The sequence below is a fragment of the Carettochelys insculpta genome, chromosome 19, assembly GCF_033958435.1.
Source record: "Carettochelys insculpta isolate YL-2023 chromosome 19, ASM3395843v1, whole genome shotgun sequence".
Lineage (NCBI taxonomy): Eukaryota > Metazoa > Chordata > Testudines > Carettochelyidae > Carettochelys > Carettochelys insculpta.
This window is the reverse complement of record NC_134155.1, coordinates 7,416,616-7,435,171: the sequence shown is the minus strand read 5'-3', so window position 1 is coordinate 7,435,171 and position 18,556 is coordinate 7,416,616. Positions and strand designations below refer to the sequence as shown.

The window sequence follows — 18,556 nt, the reverse complement described above, 5'->3', positions numbered from 1 at the left end:
ACTCAAAGTCCAGCATGCGTGGATCTTTGCAAATGTTTGTTTGTGACCAGAAGATGCCAAGTTCATACTGGCTTGAAAGACTATGTTTTGGTGCTTGCTTGCTGGGTGCTGCAAACTCTTCACATCCTGTCTTTGCGTGAGATATGGCCAACCTCTTGGGAAAAGGAACACAGCTGTGTTCCCTTCCCTGAGATTCAGATGGTGCACAGATGCTCCATTTGGAAACCAGGATTTCATTCCACAAGGGGCATTATAGCTTCAAAAGCTGCTTATGCAAGATCTACCAGAACTAAAAACATTGGTATTCACGCTACGAAACCCTATTTCACCACTTGGCTGACACCCAGAATTGCTGCTCTAATTGGCACCACTACTTCGTTCCTTGGAGAATCTCCAAGCAATTCGGTTTTCTCTGACATTAATAACCAGGTTAACCCTCACATAGTTTTCTGTTACCAGCACTGTAGTCAATTTCACTAGTTACTTGTACAAGGAATGGCTCCTCTGTGCCCAGAATTAGGAATTACACTATTCTTTGCAGGATGATTGTAGCATAAAAGATAAATACCAGGTGTCTTGGTAGCAAAATGATCTTCTAGGCCAAGTTTTTTACCAGGGAATATCAGTCTGTTAAATAGTTATTCCCATCTGCCTCCAACAAGCAATGGTACAGAAGTGAATCTGCTTACATCATTAAAGTGAGCAGATCTGGTAACAGACTGGGAGTTTCTGAATACAGGCAAGGTAATTGTATTTTGTGTGTGTTCCAAGCTTGTGCTCTTCTGACGCTCTACAGTGTGTTAATGGGTCTTCCCATCTTTCTACAGCTTGTGTGCTCTTTAATATGGTTTTATTATGATATAAAAATGGGAACATGTTGGTTTTGATTAATGAATGCTGACCTATTGATTTTTTTCCCCCTTCTCTAAACCTGGTGGTTGCTGTAAGGAATGCAGTGAATGTTTTAACTATAGCCAATGCCATAGAAAATCAAATATTTGTTTGGCAAAGATGAGCTGGCATAGTAAAGGAGCCACCTTGATGAAATTAATTCTCTCTGAATTCTCTTTATTCTTTTTCTTGGACACAGTAATCTTTTGCCATGACCTACTCAGTGGTGCTTGTATATTCTTAACCAGCATTTGCTGGCTACTTCAGGGTATTTGTAATTAAGTAATATTTGTAAGATATGTATAGATTAGGTCATACATCACATAGAGGGGTTTAAGTTTTTAATTAGTTACTTCTCTGTAGAGTGCCTACCTAGCATGTTCTTGTGGCTATACAAGTGTGTATAAAGTAGCCTTTGATCTTCTAATTACATGTTATAGAGGTGGAAACTACTGTAATGTCAACAGCTATATTTGCTCTTCACTCTGCTGAAGAAGTCCACCTTACAGTGGATTGTGCCCAGTTTGGTTTGTAATGGCTAATAATGGATGGTACACAACTCTAGGAAACTGTCAACTCCTCAGGTTAGTAGCGCAGTCTCAGAACCTGGCACCACCCAAGTGACTCCAATGGGAGTTGGGTTTTCTAGGCTCTACAGAACCAAGTGTTTGTGTCAGATGATCCACAGCCGCCTCCTCCCTGCTGTGGATTTACAAGCCCTTTCCATTTCAAGAACCCTATTGCAAAGCCTCTGTTGACCATGCTCATAGCTGGCTCAAAGTCGTCGTCCCCCCCCCCCCGTCCCCCCCCCCCCCCCGGCAACCTCCTGTGTGCAGGCCTGGCCTGAACCTCTCCTGCCCCCCTGCTTGAAGCCAGCATGATGCCCCCCTCTGCTCCCTGCAGGTGGGTTGGCCCAATTCCACCCCCCCCCCACGCTAGTTGCCCACATGGGCTGGCCTGGCTTGAGCCGCTGGCCTGAGTACGTCCTTCCGTGCAGCAGTAACATTGCTGCTCGCGCCTCCTCCCTGCATATCCCTCCACAGCCTGCGAGGGGTCACACCTCACTTTCTTGGAAAACGGGACACATGTCTTGTTCGCTCTTGGCAACTGATGATCAAGTCAGCAAGAGAAAAGGATGGGCTGGGGCTAAAAAAGTCAGGATGGCTGGGTGAGAGCTTAAAGAGGGGACTGTCCTGGCCAAAACAGGACCTATGGTCAGGCTGTGGTAGCTTCTGGCATCGACAGTGACTGGTGTGACTCAGCATGGCTGCCTTTCAGTGTTCTGTGGTGCATAGGAGGAAGTTCTGGGGTGCAGCTCTTGCTCCCCTGCCCTTGGTTCAGGTGGAGGAACTAGAAGCTTTGGTATTGAAGTAATAATACTGAAGTCAGTTCCTGGTCTGTTTTTATGTTTGGTTTTTTGGTAGTATGCAAAGGCCCCAGTCTCTCTACTGTGTTATATTCAGCAGGGCCAGTGCTCCTGTGGGGGAACAGAAGATCTGTGCCTCAGAAGGGGCGGAGCCTCAGGTGGAAAGGCTGGGGCCAAAGGCAGTCAGCACTTAACGCCACCTGGAGTACGGCGCTGGGCCTTAGAATCTGTGCGGAGTGGCAGGGTGGCGCACCTGCGACATTTCAAAGGGGCCTGGAGTGCCTGGCTGCTGCTGCTGCTGCAGTCCAGTGCAAACCAAGAACGAATGTGGTTTCTGCTGTGACTAGCTTATGTTCTATTCAGTGGTTTGAGCGTTGGCCTTGGAAACCCAGGGTTCTGAGCTCAGTCCTTGAGGAGGCCATTTAGGGGTCTGGGGCAAATAGATTAAAAAAAAAAATCTGTCGAGGATGGTGCTCGGCCCTACTGAGAGAATAGGGGACTGGACTCAATGGCATCTTGAGGTCCCTTCCAGCTCTATGAGATATGTATGTATGGGAAACAAGAGGCAGTCACAATATGACAACAGTAAGAGAAGAGATTCAAGCAGTGATAAAATAATGCAGTTACACAGGCCGTCTTGATGCTTAGGAATATTTCTTTTGCTGGTGTTTTTCTCCATAACCTAACTAAGATTAATTGGCTAATATTTTGTGGGCATCGTGGCGGGAATGGGTCTTGAAAAAGCCTTGCAAATCCAGTTGGCAGTCTCTTGTTGGGGAAGTGGCTGGGGTCTGAACCTGGTTCTTCCCTTCTGTAGGACATCCTTTTTTTTGGGCCCCACTGGGGTCTGGTCCAAAGCCAACATCAGAGGCTGTTAGAATACCTAGCATGGGAGGCCTTGGTTCACTGTAGGTGAATAGTCTGTCAGCAGAAACATTAGCAAGCTGTTCTAAAGGAAACCCTCCCCCCACACCATTGCAGCATACTCTTATCAGTAGCAAAAAAGCAAACTCACCAGAGGTGCCCTCTCCAGCATCCAGGTTTGCCTCTGAAGTTGCCTCATCAGATAAGGAGACAGGGTAGAAGTCTAGAAACATGTCCTGGCTTGTAGGATCTGTTTCTGTAGTAGACTCTACCTCGCTGTTGTCCACCTCTTCTTCACTCAGCACGTCAGACCGCTCTTCCTGCCAAGGAAGACTCTTTAATGAGGAGTCGAGGCATCTTCTGGTGGAAGAAGTTGTGTCTGTCCCTTGAATAGAGTGAAGCTCAGCATTGTATCAGCATTTCTGGGGAGACGCCCCAGGCCAACTGTTTGCTTCTTTGCATTTCTGGTAATTTTGCCTTAGCTCCCTGATTTTTACATGGCAGTGCTCAGCTTCCTTGGCACAGCCTTTCAGAATCATGTCTTGCAATACTTTCGCATAAATATCAGGCTTTCTTTTGCTGGCTTTGAGCTGAAGGAAGATGGCATCCCCGCCCCCCACACTGCAGTGGAGTCGAGGATCTCCTGATGGCTCCATGGTAGGGCTCTTTTGTGATCCTGGGAACTTGTGGCTGTTAGGTTTGCTGCAGAAATGTGATCCAAACGTCTGCTCACCACACTGCCCAGAGAGGAAAGGAAATGGAATCAAAATTCCCAGGCTGATGACCACAGCTTCCTGTCACCTGTTTCCGGCTTTCCTGGAGAGCAGTGGAGGTGGAGTGAGGACCAGAAAGGACACATCAAAGGGCATTGTGGGACATTTTTGAAGGCTAATAAAATTGATTTTAATAATGCTGGTATCTGCACTTGCACAGGTTGACATTGTACAATCGACTTTCCCGCAGAATTCCCGGGGAATTCGGCATTACAAAAGTTGACCTTAGAGCCCCTTAAAATAGATGAACATTTTGGTGTAAATTGATGGTTTATAAAATTGACCCTAGACCTTTAAAGTCGACTTAATCTCTCAGTGTAGACAAGGCCTGAGTGGTGAAAACTATTGTCTAAGAATAGCCAAGAGTGCCGCTTACTGTCCCTTTATAAGGCTTTTTTTTCCCAAACTGAGACTCTCTTAATATTTAATTGATAGCATGAGGATTGTTCATCCAAGGTGAAACCAAAGTACTTAACACATTTGTGTGTATTTGTAGGTACACACTTGCACACCAGGAGGCAAAAAGATTTGTGCTCTGTCTCTGGTGAAACTCAGCATATCAATCATTGTAAACAAAACAAAGCAGCAGAAATGTAGTAATTTAAAGACTAACAAAATCATTTATTTGGTAATGAGCTTTTGTGGGACAGATCTGATGAAGTGGGTCTGTCCCACGAAAGCTCATCATTGAATAAATCATTTTGTTAGTCTTTAAAATGCTACATTTCTGCTGCTTTGTTTTGTTGGAGTACAGATTAACATGGCTACCTCTCTTACTGTGGATTCAGAGGAAAGCCATCCAGATTATTTGAAATTAGCACATTCTTCTCTCTCAAGAACTATGATGTCTTTCAAGCTTGCATGTCTTTAAGTTGCAGGGAAAAAAGTCAAGAAAACCCCCCCTGAAAGGCTGAAGTTCAACAATTCTAACTTTTCGGACTATTTCTGCTATTGACTGTGACTTTCATTTAGCTCAGGACATTTTAAAACAACAAGGTACCATTGTTGTGAACCTAAAAGAAATCTAAAATATTTTTATTTTCAGAAAAAAAAATTGTCAAAGAATTATGTTGTCTTCCTGTCATTCTTAGAGCTGTCATCCATCAGTCTCAGGAATTCCCCTTTGCCCCGAAAGTTTTCTGTTGAAGAAGATAGTGTAGAGCTTTGTATAAGGTGCAGAATTAGGCATTTCAGTTCCAATCTGGTGACAAGTCTGTGCTGTTTTATTCGAGTTCTTTGATTCATGATGGAGCACATGTGGATCTATTTACCTTGAAAGAGAATTATTTTTCCTTTGAGGTCTCCCTGGGGTTCCCTGTGCGTGACTCTCTCTCTTCCTTGAAGTTGTACTAGAAACAATAATTGTTATTCTTAAAGACAGAATCTCTCCATTTTTGGCCACTGTGGTACCCCTTGTGTTGTTGTTTTTTCTCTGTTCGCACAGCTGGCCTAAATACTGTGGCGAAGTAGCTGTCCCTTTGGGGGACGCAATGCCTTCTTAGTGCTCACCCAGGGATGTGATGCCAGGCCAAAAGTCACAAGGCAGCCTTTCATAGTCACTTCTTTTGCTCCTTTCTCCCATTTCCACATCATAATATGTAACTTTAATTTTTTTTTAACTAACCTCTGCTCCCACCCCCGTTTTCAGAGTTCTTTTTAGGAGAGCATCTGGCCAAGTACACCTCTGTGGCTTGTTTGTTCTGCAGGTATAATAAAATTGTTTATGTCTCACTGGTGTCTGTGTAACTTCCCTCTTGGCAGTAGCTACCTGATAGCCCACCTCTTCCTTTTTTCTTGTTTTAATAGGTTAGGTTGTTTCCCCCTTGTAAAAACACATTATGTGGCAGTTTCATGACCCCTACCTCCCAAGACTGTAGTAAAGATGCCCCCTTGTGGCTGTAGAAGAAATAGTTAAGAAATAGTAAGCCACTCGTTTTAGTGACAAATCCGTTTTCCATTTCCGCATGAGTTATATGGTTACTGTACAAATTCTAGTAGAGATTTAATTCCTAGTAAGGTCACCTCATGGAGCGTGGGAAGAAGGAATTCTGTAGCTCCTTTGCTTGCACTGGTGTAAGATGAATAGTAACAAAGAGATAGTCTATAGGCTAGCATGGCTATCAAAACAAAAAAGCAGTCCAGTAGCACTTTAACAAAGTAATTTATTAGGTGATGAGCTTTCTTGGGACAGACCCACTTCAGATCAGAAGAAGTGGGTCCCTCCCACGAAAGCTCATCAACTAATAAATTGTTAGTCTTTAAAGTGCTACTGGACTGCTTTTTTTGTTTTGATGGTATAAGTTCAATTCATGTTATTGTGGGAGAAAAGAAGTTGAGGTTGCCTTTGCTTTTAAAATGTTTTTAAGTAGGAAAGCATTCCACATACGGAAAGGGAAAGGCTGCGTTTGAACACTTTTTTCATGTCATGTTTTTGCTTTGAGGGAGATGGGAGGACCAGAATGGATAGAAGTCTGAGAGCATTTTTTTTTAAATCACTTTCCTAGCCACAGTTGGATGTGAGCGGATTTTAAAATGTGATCCAAAAATAGAGCAATAAGCAGGGAAGGGGCGAATACACTACATTCATACTTTTCTGAACGTGCTGGGTTAAACTCACTGATTGCATAGGGCAAAAAAGAGTGTCTATTTTAAGGTTTACTGAGTACAGATGAGTGCATTTTGTAAGTGTGCCCTGAAATCTTATAATATTAATATAGTCTAAGCATCATCATTGTGCGTATTGTATATACAAACATACCGGCTTAGCTCCAGCCCTGGAAACTTAGGTTTTGCCTAAAATGCAGGCTTTCCCTACCTGTATGCCACTTCACCACCACCCTAGCAGATGTTCCAGTATCCAACTGGCTACTGGAAAATACACAGTTAATGTTCACATTCTGTCTGTGCAGCATCTCTTATAAGCATTGGTTTATCCTCTGTTATAATATGGTGCTCCAGTTGCGCCCAGCGTTATTACACAGGGAAGCCACATGACCCTAAGCACTGGGACCAAAGAGATTCTGCATTTTTAAATGAGATTTAAAGTCACCTGTGTATTCACTTACATCATAAGTTCTGGGGCAGGAGGGGGGAGAATAGCTTAGTAGTTAGAGCATTGACCTTGTAAACCCTGTGTTGTGAGCTCAATCCTTGACGGGGCCTTTCAAGGGTCTGGGATGGTGTTAGGTCCTGCTGTGAGTACAGGAGACTGGACGTGATGACCTTTCATGGTCCCTTCCAGTTCTATGATGCGATTCTGTTGCTTGTTTTAATAACTTACATGCAGGATGGTTTGTTAATGTAACTAACGTGATGTGTTGTCTGCACATGCACCATTTAAAAATAATAAACCCAAACACATTACCCATTGATAAGTACAGACTGCAACCACTGGACACTAGTTATGTGGTTAAATAACCTAAGCTGAAATACAAACCACTCATAGCAAAGACATGCTAAGACTGGTGCTCCACAGTAATTCATCATCACATCTCTTCTGTAATGTAAATGAAATGGCAAATACAAAAATACCTATAGGAAATTCACAAATATAGTGTGAAGGTGCATTATAGATACAATAAAAATAAACTATTGCCTTTCTGTAGTGTCCTCTTCTATCTGAGGTGCTCAATGAGTTTTATAAGCGTTTAGTGATAATATCTCTGAGGTAGGGAAATATCCCCTCAGTTTCCACCTCCATAAAGTTGGGATAAGTGACATTTCCAAGCTCACAGAATAGATCAGAGATTGGAAACTAGAATATGCAAGTATTGAAACACAGAGTGCTTCTCTAGTTTTTAGATGACACTGCTTTTGTAAGTGCCAACAGGCAGAACTGAACCTGGGTCTTCTGGAGCTTAGTGCAGGAGTCTGTACATCATCATCGTCAATAACTGTGGGCTCAGCTCTCATTGGTGTCTGATGCCTCTCTCACTATTTCCTTCCATCTTTCCCTATCCAGTGCAGAGTGGCTTAGTTTCTGTAGACTAGCTCCGTACCAGTCTACATCGTCTATCCAATTCTCTGTGGGGGTCTGCCTCTCCTATTCGAACCATCCATTATGTCAAATACTAGGGTCTTGATTTTTCGTTCATCGTTCCTTCTGCAAATACATCCAAATAGTTGTAGCTTCCGTTTTATAACCTTCTGCAGGAGGTTCTCTTTTGGATGTATCTTCCTATATAATTCCTCATAAATTCCTATATAAATATAATTCCTATATAAAACCTTCTGCATCCATCCTATTCTCAGAACCTTTCTATAACAAGTCAGTTGGCGTTCAGCTAAGGCCAGAACAGACTCATTCTTTTTCTGTTGAAGCGATCTGAGGGCAGGTCTACACTAGAACTGAAAGTCAATCCTAAATACACAATTCCAGCTATGGCAATTGTGTAGCTGTAATCAATGTATCTATGATCGACTTACCTGGCCGTTCTCATTGAGGGAGGTCGACGGGAGAAACTCTCCCATCCACCTCCCTTATGCTTTGTGAGATTGAGGAGTACAGGGATTGGCTGTGGAGCCCTGATAATTTGGTTTTCTGCATCCCCACAAGGCATGCTAAATCGGAACCCTTGTGTCTCCTGCTATTATGACACACTGACCCTTGTGGCTAGAGAAAGGCGGACTCCTATTTGTTAAAATGCAAAGTTCCAACACACTGCTGTGTTACCTGCCACACACACAAAAATGATCTTCAGGACAACAGCGCTAAGCTTTTGTACCCTGGGAGAAGCCATGTGCTTTTGTTGTTACATAATAAATGTTCAGTGTTTAATAGCTCTCAGGTCTTCAGATCCCTTACCAGTAGCAGGCTACCTTTCATAAAGCACAGATAGGGTACATATTCTAAAAGGAATACTTCTTCAAAACTACTTAGAAATCTTTGGCTTTTGTATGCTTCTTGCAAGTTTCCTGGGTGTGCTGTTTTACTACATCTCTCTTTGTCTCTGGCTTGTGTTGTTAAAATATATTTAAGAAGGGAGACTAATGTAGCTCTGTAACAAAGGTAAGCTGGCTGAATCCCAGTAAATATTATGCACCTTGTTTATGTATAGTTAAACTTGCTACACACCTGGCTTTGCATTTTGTGTCTCCACCTTTGAAAACCAGCTTACTGCCAGTAAGTCACAGATGTAGCTAGACACAACTAGAACAGGAAAAACTAGAAATGGGATTGTTAAGAGTAAGATGGGCATTCTTAGTTTGGCCGTACCCAAACACACCTTCTCTGTGGCTCCAACAAGGGCCATTGTGAACTAATATGCCCAAAGTTGGGGCCAGCCACCTTACAAAATTGTTTTGACTTATCCATGACAGATCACAAATGTTTCTGTCATTACTGGTTTCCCTCCTCCAACGAAACAAGCAGTTATAATAAAGCAAAACAACTACAGATTGAACCTCTCTAATCTGGAACTCTCTTCTCCGGCAACATCTATAAAACGGCATGATTTTAGTTAGCCAGACAACCAGTTATTCTGGGTGTGGCCAAATTTCCCAAGGTCCCATAAAGTTTGTTTACAGCCACCAGGCCTGGCTCTCACTTTTCTGTGCTGTTATTTAGCTCTAATTTACCCCTAAATGTCTTCTAAGAGCCCAATAAGCAGTGGCAGTGTTGATAATGTGCTAGACAATATTGATCTCCCCTGGTCCAGCAAATTCTCTTGTCAGGTTCCGAGGCTGCCAGATGAGGGACGTTCAACCTGTATTTCCATCTTTCAGTCACCTGCTGCCATTGACTTCCATGGCAGGACTTCAGTAGGAGGCAGGAATGGATCCTGATGGAGCTATAAAAAGATTCCTAAATAAGTCAGGCGTTAAGATCTTATCTCTTGTAGCTATGGCAGGCAAGATTTGAACAAAAACTTCTGTTCTGTGGTAATTACATGGACAATAATTGCTGTGCTGGAGCTCAGCTTGACTGCTACAGGGTTTATATTGATCTTGTTGCCAGCTGATGAGCTTTGTTGTGCTAGTCTGCTGATGGAGAGAGAGTGCCTTTATTCAAGTAGGCAAGGTTTTAATTAGCATTTACTAGAAGTGTATGCATGTTATCTGCTGCTGCTATGAAGGTGAATTGGCTCTTTTAGGATAGCCCATTGCTGTTTGCTGCAGTGAAGTGGCATAATTGATTTGAAGTATTTCTTATTCTGTTTCTGAAAACCTTTTTTTGTACTGGTTGATAGCACTGAGTGGAGCTATAGGAAAAGTCTGTGATTCAGGAAGCAAGAAAACAAAGAGCTTAGTTGTATTTCTTTAAAGGTTAGGGTTACCATATTTGACCTTTCAAAAAAGAAGACACCCCTGAGAAGTATATCTGTATCAGCATCTACCAACTCACCTTTTATTAATAAATTACTGTAGTATACTGTAACACATTAATACAAGGTGAGTTGGTAGATGCTGATACAGATACACTCCTTCTCTACAATTACTTTTTTTTATATTGTAACCCTATTAAAGGGGCATGGTGGGATGGGGAAAGAAGTCAGAAAGAAAGAACTGTTAAAAGCAAACAGTTACATTTCTTGAAGTCCCAAGATGAAAACTTTTTGTTTTTTAAAATGGAGTAGTTGATCTTAAATTCTTTTTCACTCTGGCGTGGAATGAATTCCATGAAGAGAATTGCCAGTCTGTGGGAAAGGGTATAAAGATTATGTTGGATTCTCTTTTAACTCCTTAGAAAGGCAACTGAAGGTTTGAAATTATTTAGTAGACTCAAGTGGAGGATGCTTTCTATACAAAAATAATTTTTCATTTTGTTTCTACAATTGTAGGGTGCTACAATATAGGGCAGGGTAATGTCCAAAAGACTGACTTGTGGAATGTGTTCCCTCTAATTTTTTTTTCCATTTGTGGGTGGACTAAATTTTGTGTGCACCAAAGCTTGGGTGGATGTGTACCACCCCAAGCAACACATGCTGATGGCTGTGAGCAGCTTTGGGCACTCTGCTAATCAGCTGGGTGGTACCGGTACCTGACTCTGTCCTGGGCTGCCGCCCAAGCACTCAGCTTACAGGGAACACTGCTTTGTAGAGGTTAGTCTTGTAGAAACTGCTCAGGTCAGGTCTGGGAGGAGAAGGCAAGAAAATGTTGAAATAACAGCATAATGGTGCCCTTTGATTTAAAGGGGCCAGTTGGAAAACTACATTTGTGTCTGAAAAATTTACTGGTTTTACAAGTAATCTATAAAATTATTTTAACTGAAAGAAATTAATGAGGAAAATGCCCTTTTCTGTCTCACAACAGTTTTACTTTGTGTATTTGCCAGTAATGTTGAATATAGTCAGTTTCATTGTTTCCTCTGTATTGAGTCAGCTTTTCCCCCTTCCTGAAAAGACCCTAACAAACATCAACAGGGGACAGAGAATTTCTTTATAAACATGTTTTCCAAAACAAAGCTTATAAAAAATAATCAGTCCGTATTATTGAAAAAGTGGACTACCGGAAAACAGCAATTTAAAAAAACTTTTGTCTTGCTAAGGGAGTTGCATGGCCAGATTTCACAGAAATTTATTTCCTGGAAGGCCAGTGTTCAAGACTGCTGTAATAAAAGGACAATGATGACCCTGACTGAATTTTATTAAACATTTTCTTTGTTTTCCTCCTCCCCAGGTGATCTGTGGAGTTACGATTTCTACAGTGGTGAATTTGTTGTATCGCCTGAACCAGACACTAGTGTATATACGCTTGATCCCCAGAAACATAAATACATTATCCTAGGTAGTGATGGACTGTGGAACATGATTCCACCTCAGGATGCCATTTCTATGTGCCAGGATCATGAGGAGAAACAATGTTTTATGGTGAGACGATTTTCATGCTGTGAACTTGTCAACTCGCTTTTTTGCTGTGTTACTCTATTGCAGTGTACTTTGAAAGCATATTCCGTTGTGGTGTCATCAAGTTATTACTTAATCATACCGCCACCACATATATGAAGCTATTACAGTGGTGGTAAACTTACTGGCACAGCATGTTATCAAACTTGTCGGTTATGATGTGCATCAAGGCCACTTATGAAATGTCAGTAGTAACCACCCATTCCTGTTTTCAGATAAATACAGTGGCTATACCATTGGGGAGACTAAATAGCAGGATGCTGTATTTTTTTAAAATATTAGAAGCCTGATGCACAATGTCTCCAGATAAAATATTGTTTGTTAGATCAGAACAATATCATAGATCCAAAAGAGGATTTTATGTGGCTTATTTTAAAAAATGGAATTCATTTCAGTGCAGCTTTGTTATAAACAACAGAGTGAATACCTGTAGGTGGGAGCCCTTGAGCATCAGTTTGTTGAGGATTTGTAAAACACCTTGAAAATGTTTGTAATGGGAAGGAAGATGGGCCCTGCATGGTCACAATCATGCTGTAATATACATAGAAGAATAAAAACTGGTCATCCAGTTTTCATAGATCTCTGCTTCACTTGAAGAGTTTAAAGCATTGTATTTTTTAAATAACGCCATTTTGCGTTAATCTCCAACACTTTTTTGTTTTAAGTAGGTACAAATGTACAACAGTTTGTTACTTTTTTAAAAAAATTGTTAAAATGGATTTCCTGCATGTGATGTCATTATGAATGAAGTTCCACTGTAACTCGTGTCTACACACTAACTCATTCAAACAACTTTTGACTTCCGTTCTGTTTGTTAGATGCAGATTTGTCTGAATTCTGGTGCCTTAGCACTGTGATGGAGAGGGAGAGAATTGCAAACTCGGCTATAATTTCTTCACTTCATGATCACAGTTAAAGGGTGATGGATTTTCTGTTTTATTCCTCTTAAACCTTAAGGGAGAACACAGACAGTCCTGTGCCAAAATGCTGGTGAACAGAGCACTAGGTCGGTGGAGGCAACGCATGCTTCGTGCAGATAATACTAGTGCCATTGTAATCTGCATCTCGCCTGTGCTGGACAGTCAGAGCAACTGGGAAAATGAAGAGGAACTGTATCTCAATTTGGCAGAGGGCCCCTGCTATAGCAGCCCTGATATGTGCATGATGACACCCTCTCGCTGCTGTACCCCTCCTATCAAGGTAAAATTATTTAGAATTCTAAGTCATTCCAATTTTAAGAATGAAATCCACAAAATTTATCGCTGATTCTTCCATCCCTCTCCTCCTCCTTTTCCCTAGAGCAGCAGTTCCCAATCTTTTCACTAGTCTGGAACCCCAACCTTCCTGAAAACCATTCATGGACCCTATCAAAGCCAATTCTAAATGCTGTGTACACTTCATTAAATGAAAAAGGAAATCCCAACTTAGATTTTTCGGACAGCAACTCATAACATTATTGGAAGATATTAAATTTTAAAAATATAATTGATTATAACTTTCCAATTTATTTAAAACTTTTCTATGATTGTTTTTAGTTTTTATTTTCTTCATGTACCCTCTGCAATACCACAGACTCCAGGTTGGGAACCACTGCTCTACAGAGCCTTATGTGACATAAAATGTAATTCAGGGAGCTGAATTTGTGACTACTTATTGTTGTGCCCAACTATTAAAAAGGTCACACGCTTTCTCCTCTTGTCATATGTTCTTCAGTTGTTTAGTCCTGGGAAAATGAGGCAGGAGTGTAAAGTATGAGTTCAGAATTACTGTATTGGAGGACATTTAAAGTCTCTGAATAATCTTAACACTTTTTGAATTATCAGTTGAATGTTAACAACTGCATTCCATAATCTTAGAATGGTGGTAGGTGTATTTTTAGATTCTCTACAAAAGGCCAGGATTTAATTTGTGCGTACAGCATCCTTTGTGTTTAGTCACATTTCCCCATGCTACTTAACCAGAGAAATGCTTCATTGTTTAAAAAGCACTTTTATTTTCAGGTTGGGGGAGCTTATCTGCATGTATCTGCCCATTTAAATTTCATCATTAAAAGGCCTTATTTTACAGTATCTTCCTTTGACTGAGAAGCTTGTCCATTAGCACAGAAGGGAGGTTCTTGGAAGGTCTTTACCATTTTGTTCTCAATGACTAGGGTATAATTGTGAGTGGATGTTTGTTTCGATAATTGCCAGTTTCTGTGTACTTGAATAGTTCTATTGCTTTGATGGTCTCTAATGTCTTTGAATAACTATCCTTTAGGCAAAGTAAAATGGAAAAAACAAAGATTAGCATGAGAGTGCTTAGCATATGGTTGATAGAGAGACAGCTAATAAAACAGCAAGTGGGCTTTTTCCATTGAGGAGAAGCAGAATGCATGAAAGGAACCCAAAATCCACTGAAAGGAGTAGAAATCCCAAAGTGTTCTGTGGCAAGAGATCATGTGAACTGTAATTATTCCTGTTAGTGGATTTCTTTGTAGAGCTTCTGAATTATTTCCATCCTTTTGTCAAGTATGTTGATTGAAAATGTCCCAGAACTAGCATTTGAAGTAAGTACTCTAAATATTCTTCCCACCCCATTTCACTCATGTAAACAAATTCTGAACGTTTGGTGGGGTGTAGAAATCTTTGCGGCAAGAATGAAACCAATACAGAAAGCAGTGGAAAAGTTAGGTCAAAACTTCAGAAGGGGCATGTCATTCCTTTCATGGCAATTTTCAATCTGCTCTTCAGTTCTTTGCTGGGGCTGCAGGGCTCTTTTTTAAAGAACTGCAAACGCCCTCCTTGAATTCTTCTTCCTGCTTTAGAGCATGCAACGCATGTTGCATTTGCCTGGATGATGAATCTTTCATCTGGAAGATCAGCACTAAATTGTTACTTTTAAGAGTTCAAAGTGGTGTTTAGCACTGATAGGAATGTAACTTTTTAAATTTTTTTGAGGGATTGTCTCTACAGGGAAAACGACAGGAACAGCTGCAGCAAAATAAGCTATATTGCTTGAGCTGTTCCAGAGTAGCTCTCCATGTGATTGTGTTCTGCAATAGAAGTGAGTATTATAGAATAATTACTCCACTTTTCCCGTGAAGTAATTATTCTGGAATAAATTCTTTTATTCTGGAACAATGTGTTCACATGGGGAGTTGTAGCAGAATAGCTTGGTTTTTTTGGTTTTTTTTGTAGTCAGTACGGTCAGTTCCCCACATAGGTGAGGTCTTTTGTCTTTTTTTTTCTTAGCAGGACCCTGATGGTAAAATTCAGTTGGCCACAGGCTTACTACAGTGGTTACTGTTAACTCTGCTGGCTCCATTTTTAGTACAGGTAGAACCTCTCCAGTCTGGAACTCTATCATCTGGTAACATCCATAACCCAGCATTATTTTAAGTTTCCTGTGGTCCCTTAAAGTTTGTTTACAGTCACCAGTCCCGGATCACAGTGTTCTGTGCTGTTATTTATCTGTAATTTATCCTTAAATGTCTTCTAGGAGCCCAGTAAGCAATGGAAGCATTGGTAATGCTGCTAGAAAATATTAACCTCCCATGGTCCAGCAAATTCTCTCATCCATCACTGGTCAGGTCCTGTGAGAGGTTAGAGAGGTTCTACCTGTCACCTTTTTTCCTCTTGTTCTGCTTTACAATTTTAGCTTCTCATTTTAGAAATATGTATTTATATATTTATTTTACTAAATTCATTCTTGACATGCTGCATTTCTTTTTAAACTGAAATGACTTTTGGGAGAGGGGGAGCCTATACAGGAAGTATGGGCTCCACCTAAATCAAAGGGGATCCAGACTGCTGGCACTGAACATTAAAAAGGTTGTAGAGTAGTTTTTAAACTAAGAGATGGGGGAAAGCCAATTGGTGCAGAGGAGCACGTGGATCGGACAGAAACTCCTCTTAGAGGAGAATCCATCAGTAGAGATACTCGAGGCTTTAGTGAAAAAGAGAGGGGAGATATCAAACAATGAGCTAGATCAGACAAACAATCATGTATAAAAGAATCTAATACATCTGGGATGGGAAGACAAATAAGCAGAGGCAAATCTTTAAAATGCTTCTGCACAAATGCTAGAAGTCTGACTAGTAAGATGGGTGAACTAGAGTACCTTGTATTAAAGGAGGAAATTGACATAATAGGTATCACGGAAACCTGGTGGAATGAAGACAATGTATGGGACACAATCATGCCAGGATATAAAATATATTGGAAGGATAGAATGGGCCATGTGGGTGGTGGAGTGGCACAGTATGTGAAAGATAACGTAGAATCAAATGAAGTAAGAATTTTAAAGGAATCAAAATGTTCCCTAGAATTACTATGGATAGAAATTCCAAGCTCTACTAAGAACATAGCAGTAAGGATATATTGTCGACCACCTGATCAGGACAGTGATAGTGATGTTGAAATGCTAAGGCAGTTTAGAGAGGCTACCAAAATAAAACATTCAGTAGTAATGGGGGATTTCAGTTATCCCCATATTGACACTATAATAAAGGCACAACTTAAATGTATACCCCAAATTAAAAAAAACATACTAAGAGACCAAAAAATGAGCCACCATGGGTTAACTCCCATGTAGAAGATTTTTGAGGAAGCTAGTCAGAAGCTCAAAAAGTAATAACAAAATGCTTTTTAAATACATTAGAAACAGGAAGCCTGCTAAAAAACCAGTGAGTCCCCTTGACAATACAAACACAAAAGGAGCAATCAAGGACGATAAAGCCATTGCAGAGAGACTACATGATTTATTTGCTTCAGTCTTCATGGCTGAGGATGTTGGGGAGATTCACAACCTGCACGGCTTTTTTTGGGAAATGAAACTGAGGACCTGTCCCGGATTGAAGTGTCCTTAGAGGAGGTTTTGGAACAAATAGATAAACTTAACGTTAACAAATCACCAGGATGGGATGGCATTCATCCAAGGGTTCTGGAAGAACTCAAATGGGAAGTTGCAGAACTGTTAACACTAGTTTGTAACCTGTCCTTTGGATCAGCTTCCGTACCTAATGATTGGAAGATAGCTAATGGGACACCAATATTTAAAAAGGGCTCTAGAGGTGACCCTGGCAATTACAGACCAGTAAGTTTAACGTCAGTTCTGGGCAAATTAATTGAAACAATAGTAAAGAATAAAAGCGTCAGGCACATAGAAGAACATAATTTGATGGCCAAAGTCAACATGGTTTCTGCAGAGGGAAATCATGTCTTATTAATCTGTTAAGAGTTCTTTTGAAGGGGTTAACAAACATGCAGACAGGGGAGATTCAGTGGATATAGTATACTTAGATTTCCAGAAAGCCTTTGACAAGGTACCTCATCAAAGGCTCTTATGTAAATTAAGTTGTCATGGGATAAGAGTGAAGGTCCGTCCGTTCATGGATTGAGAACTGGTTAAAAGACAGGAAACAGAGGGTAGGCATAAATGGTAAATTTTCCGAATGGAGAGCGGTAACTAGTGGTGTCCCCCAAGGGTCAGTCCTAGGACCAATCCTGTTCAATTTATTCATAAATGATGTGGAGAAGGGGGTGAGCAGTGACGTGGCAAAGTTTGCAGATGACACTAAACTGTTGAAGATAGTCAAGACAAAGGCAGACTGTGAAGAACTTCAAAAAGATCTCATCAAACTGAGTGACTGGGCAACAAAATGGCAAATGAAATTTAATGTGGATAAGTGTAAGATAATGCACATTGGAAAAAATAACCCCAACTATACATACAATATGATGGGGGCTAATTTAGCTATAACTAATCAGGAAAGAGATCTTGGAGTTATCTTGGATAGTTCCTTGAAAACATCCATGCAGTGTGCAGAGGCAGTCAAAAAGGCAAATAGGATGTTAGGTATTATTAAAAAAGGGATAGAAAATAAGACAAGGAGTATCTTACTGCCCCTATATAAATCTGTGGTATGCCCACATCTTGAATACTGTGTACAGATGTGGTCTCACCTAAAAAAAAGATATCCTGGCACTGGCAAAGGTTCAGAAAAGGGCAACTAAAATGATTAGGGGCTTGAAACAGGTCCCGTATGAGGAGAGGCTAAAAAGATTGGGACTTTTCAGTTTAGAGAAGAGGAGATGGAGCGGGGACATGATAGAGGTATATAAAATTATGACAGGTGTGGAGAGGGTGAATAAAGTGAAGTTATTTACTTGTGCCCATAATACAAGAACTAGAGGACACCAAATGAAATTAATGGGTAGCAGGTTTAAAACTAATAAAAGAAAATTCTTCATCACCCAGTGCATAGTTAACCTGTGGAACTCCTTGCCAGAGACGACTGTGAAGGTAGGACTATAACAGAATTTAAGACAGAGCTAGATAAATTCATGGAGGTTAGGTCCATCGAAGGTTATTAGTCAAGGGTAGGAATGGTGTCCCTGGCCTCTGATTATCAGAGGCTGGAAATGGATGGCAGGAGACAAACCACTTCATCATTGTCTTTGGTCCACTCTCTTTAGGGCACCTGACACTGGCCACTGTTGGCAGACAGGCTACTGGGCTGGATGGACCTTTGGTTTGACCCAGTGTGGCCAGTCTTATGTTCTTATGAATGCATATATACCACAAAGAAAATTGTTAGCATTAATATAGGTTGCTGCTTTAGTAACAAATACCATCTGTTCTCACAGAATTCGAATAGAAGTGGAAGGAGAGGAAAAAGTGGAAGCAGGACGTGGAAAAAGAGAGAGAGAAAACAGTGCAACTGTCCTATCAGAATAATCTTGAAACATTTAAGGAAAAGCAAACATCTCTAGGCAGATTAGAATAAATTGAATTACTCTGCATCTGTGTCCCCTTGTGTATTTTTGTGAGAGTC

At 40.9% G+C, this 18,556-nt stretch overlaps 1 protein-coding gene across 1 annotated transcript in view; it reads left to right on the top strand.

The window, feature by feature from the left end:
• Window positions 1-18,556, top strand: part of PPM1D (protein phosphatase, Mg2+/Mn2+ dependent 1D) — a 43,698-nt gene that overhangs the window by 18,983 nt on the left and 6,159 nt on the right. The window contains exons 4-5 of the mRNA XM_075013604.1: window positions 11,512-11,702; window positions 12,696-12,938. Of these exons, the coding sequence (XP_074869705.1) occupies window positions 11,512-11,702; window positions 12,696-12,938 (434 nt within the window). The remainder of the gene's footprint in view (window positions 1-11,511; window positions 11,703-12,695; window positions 12,939-18,556) is intronic.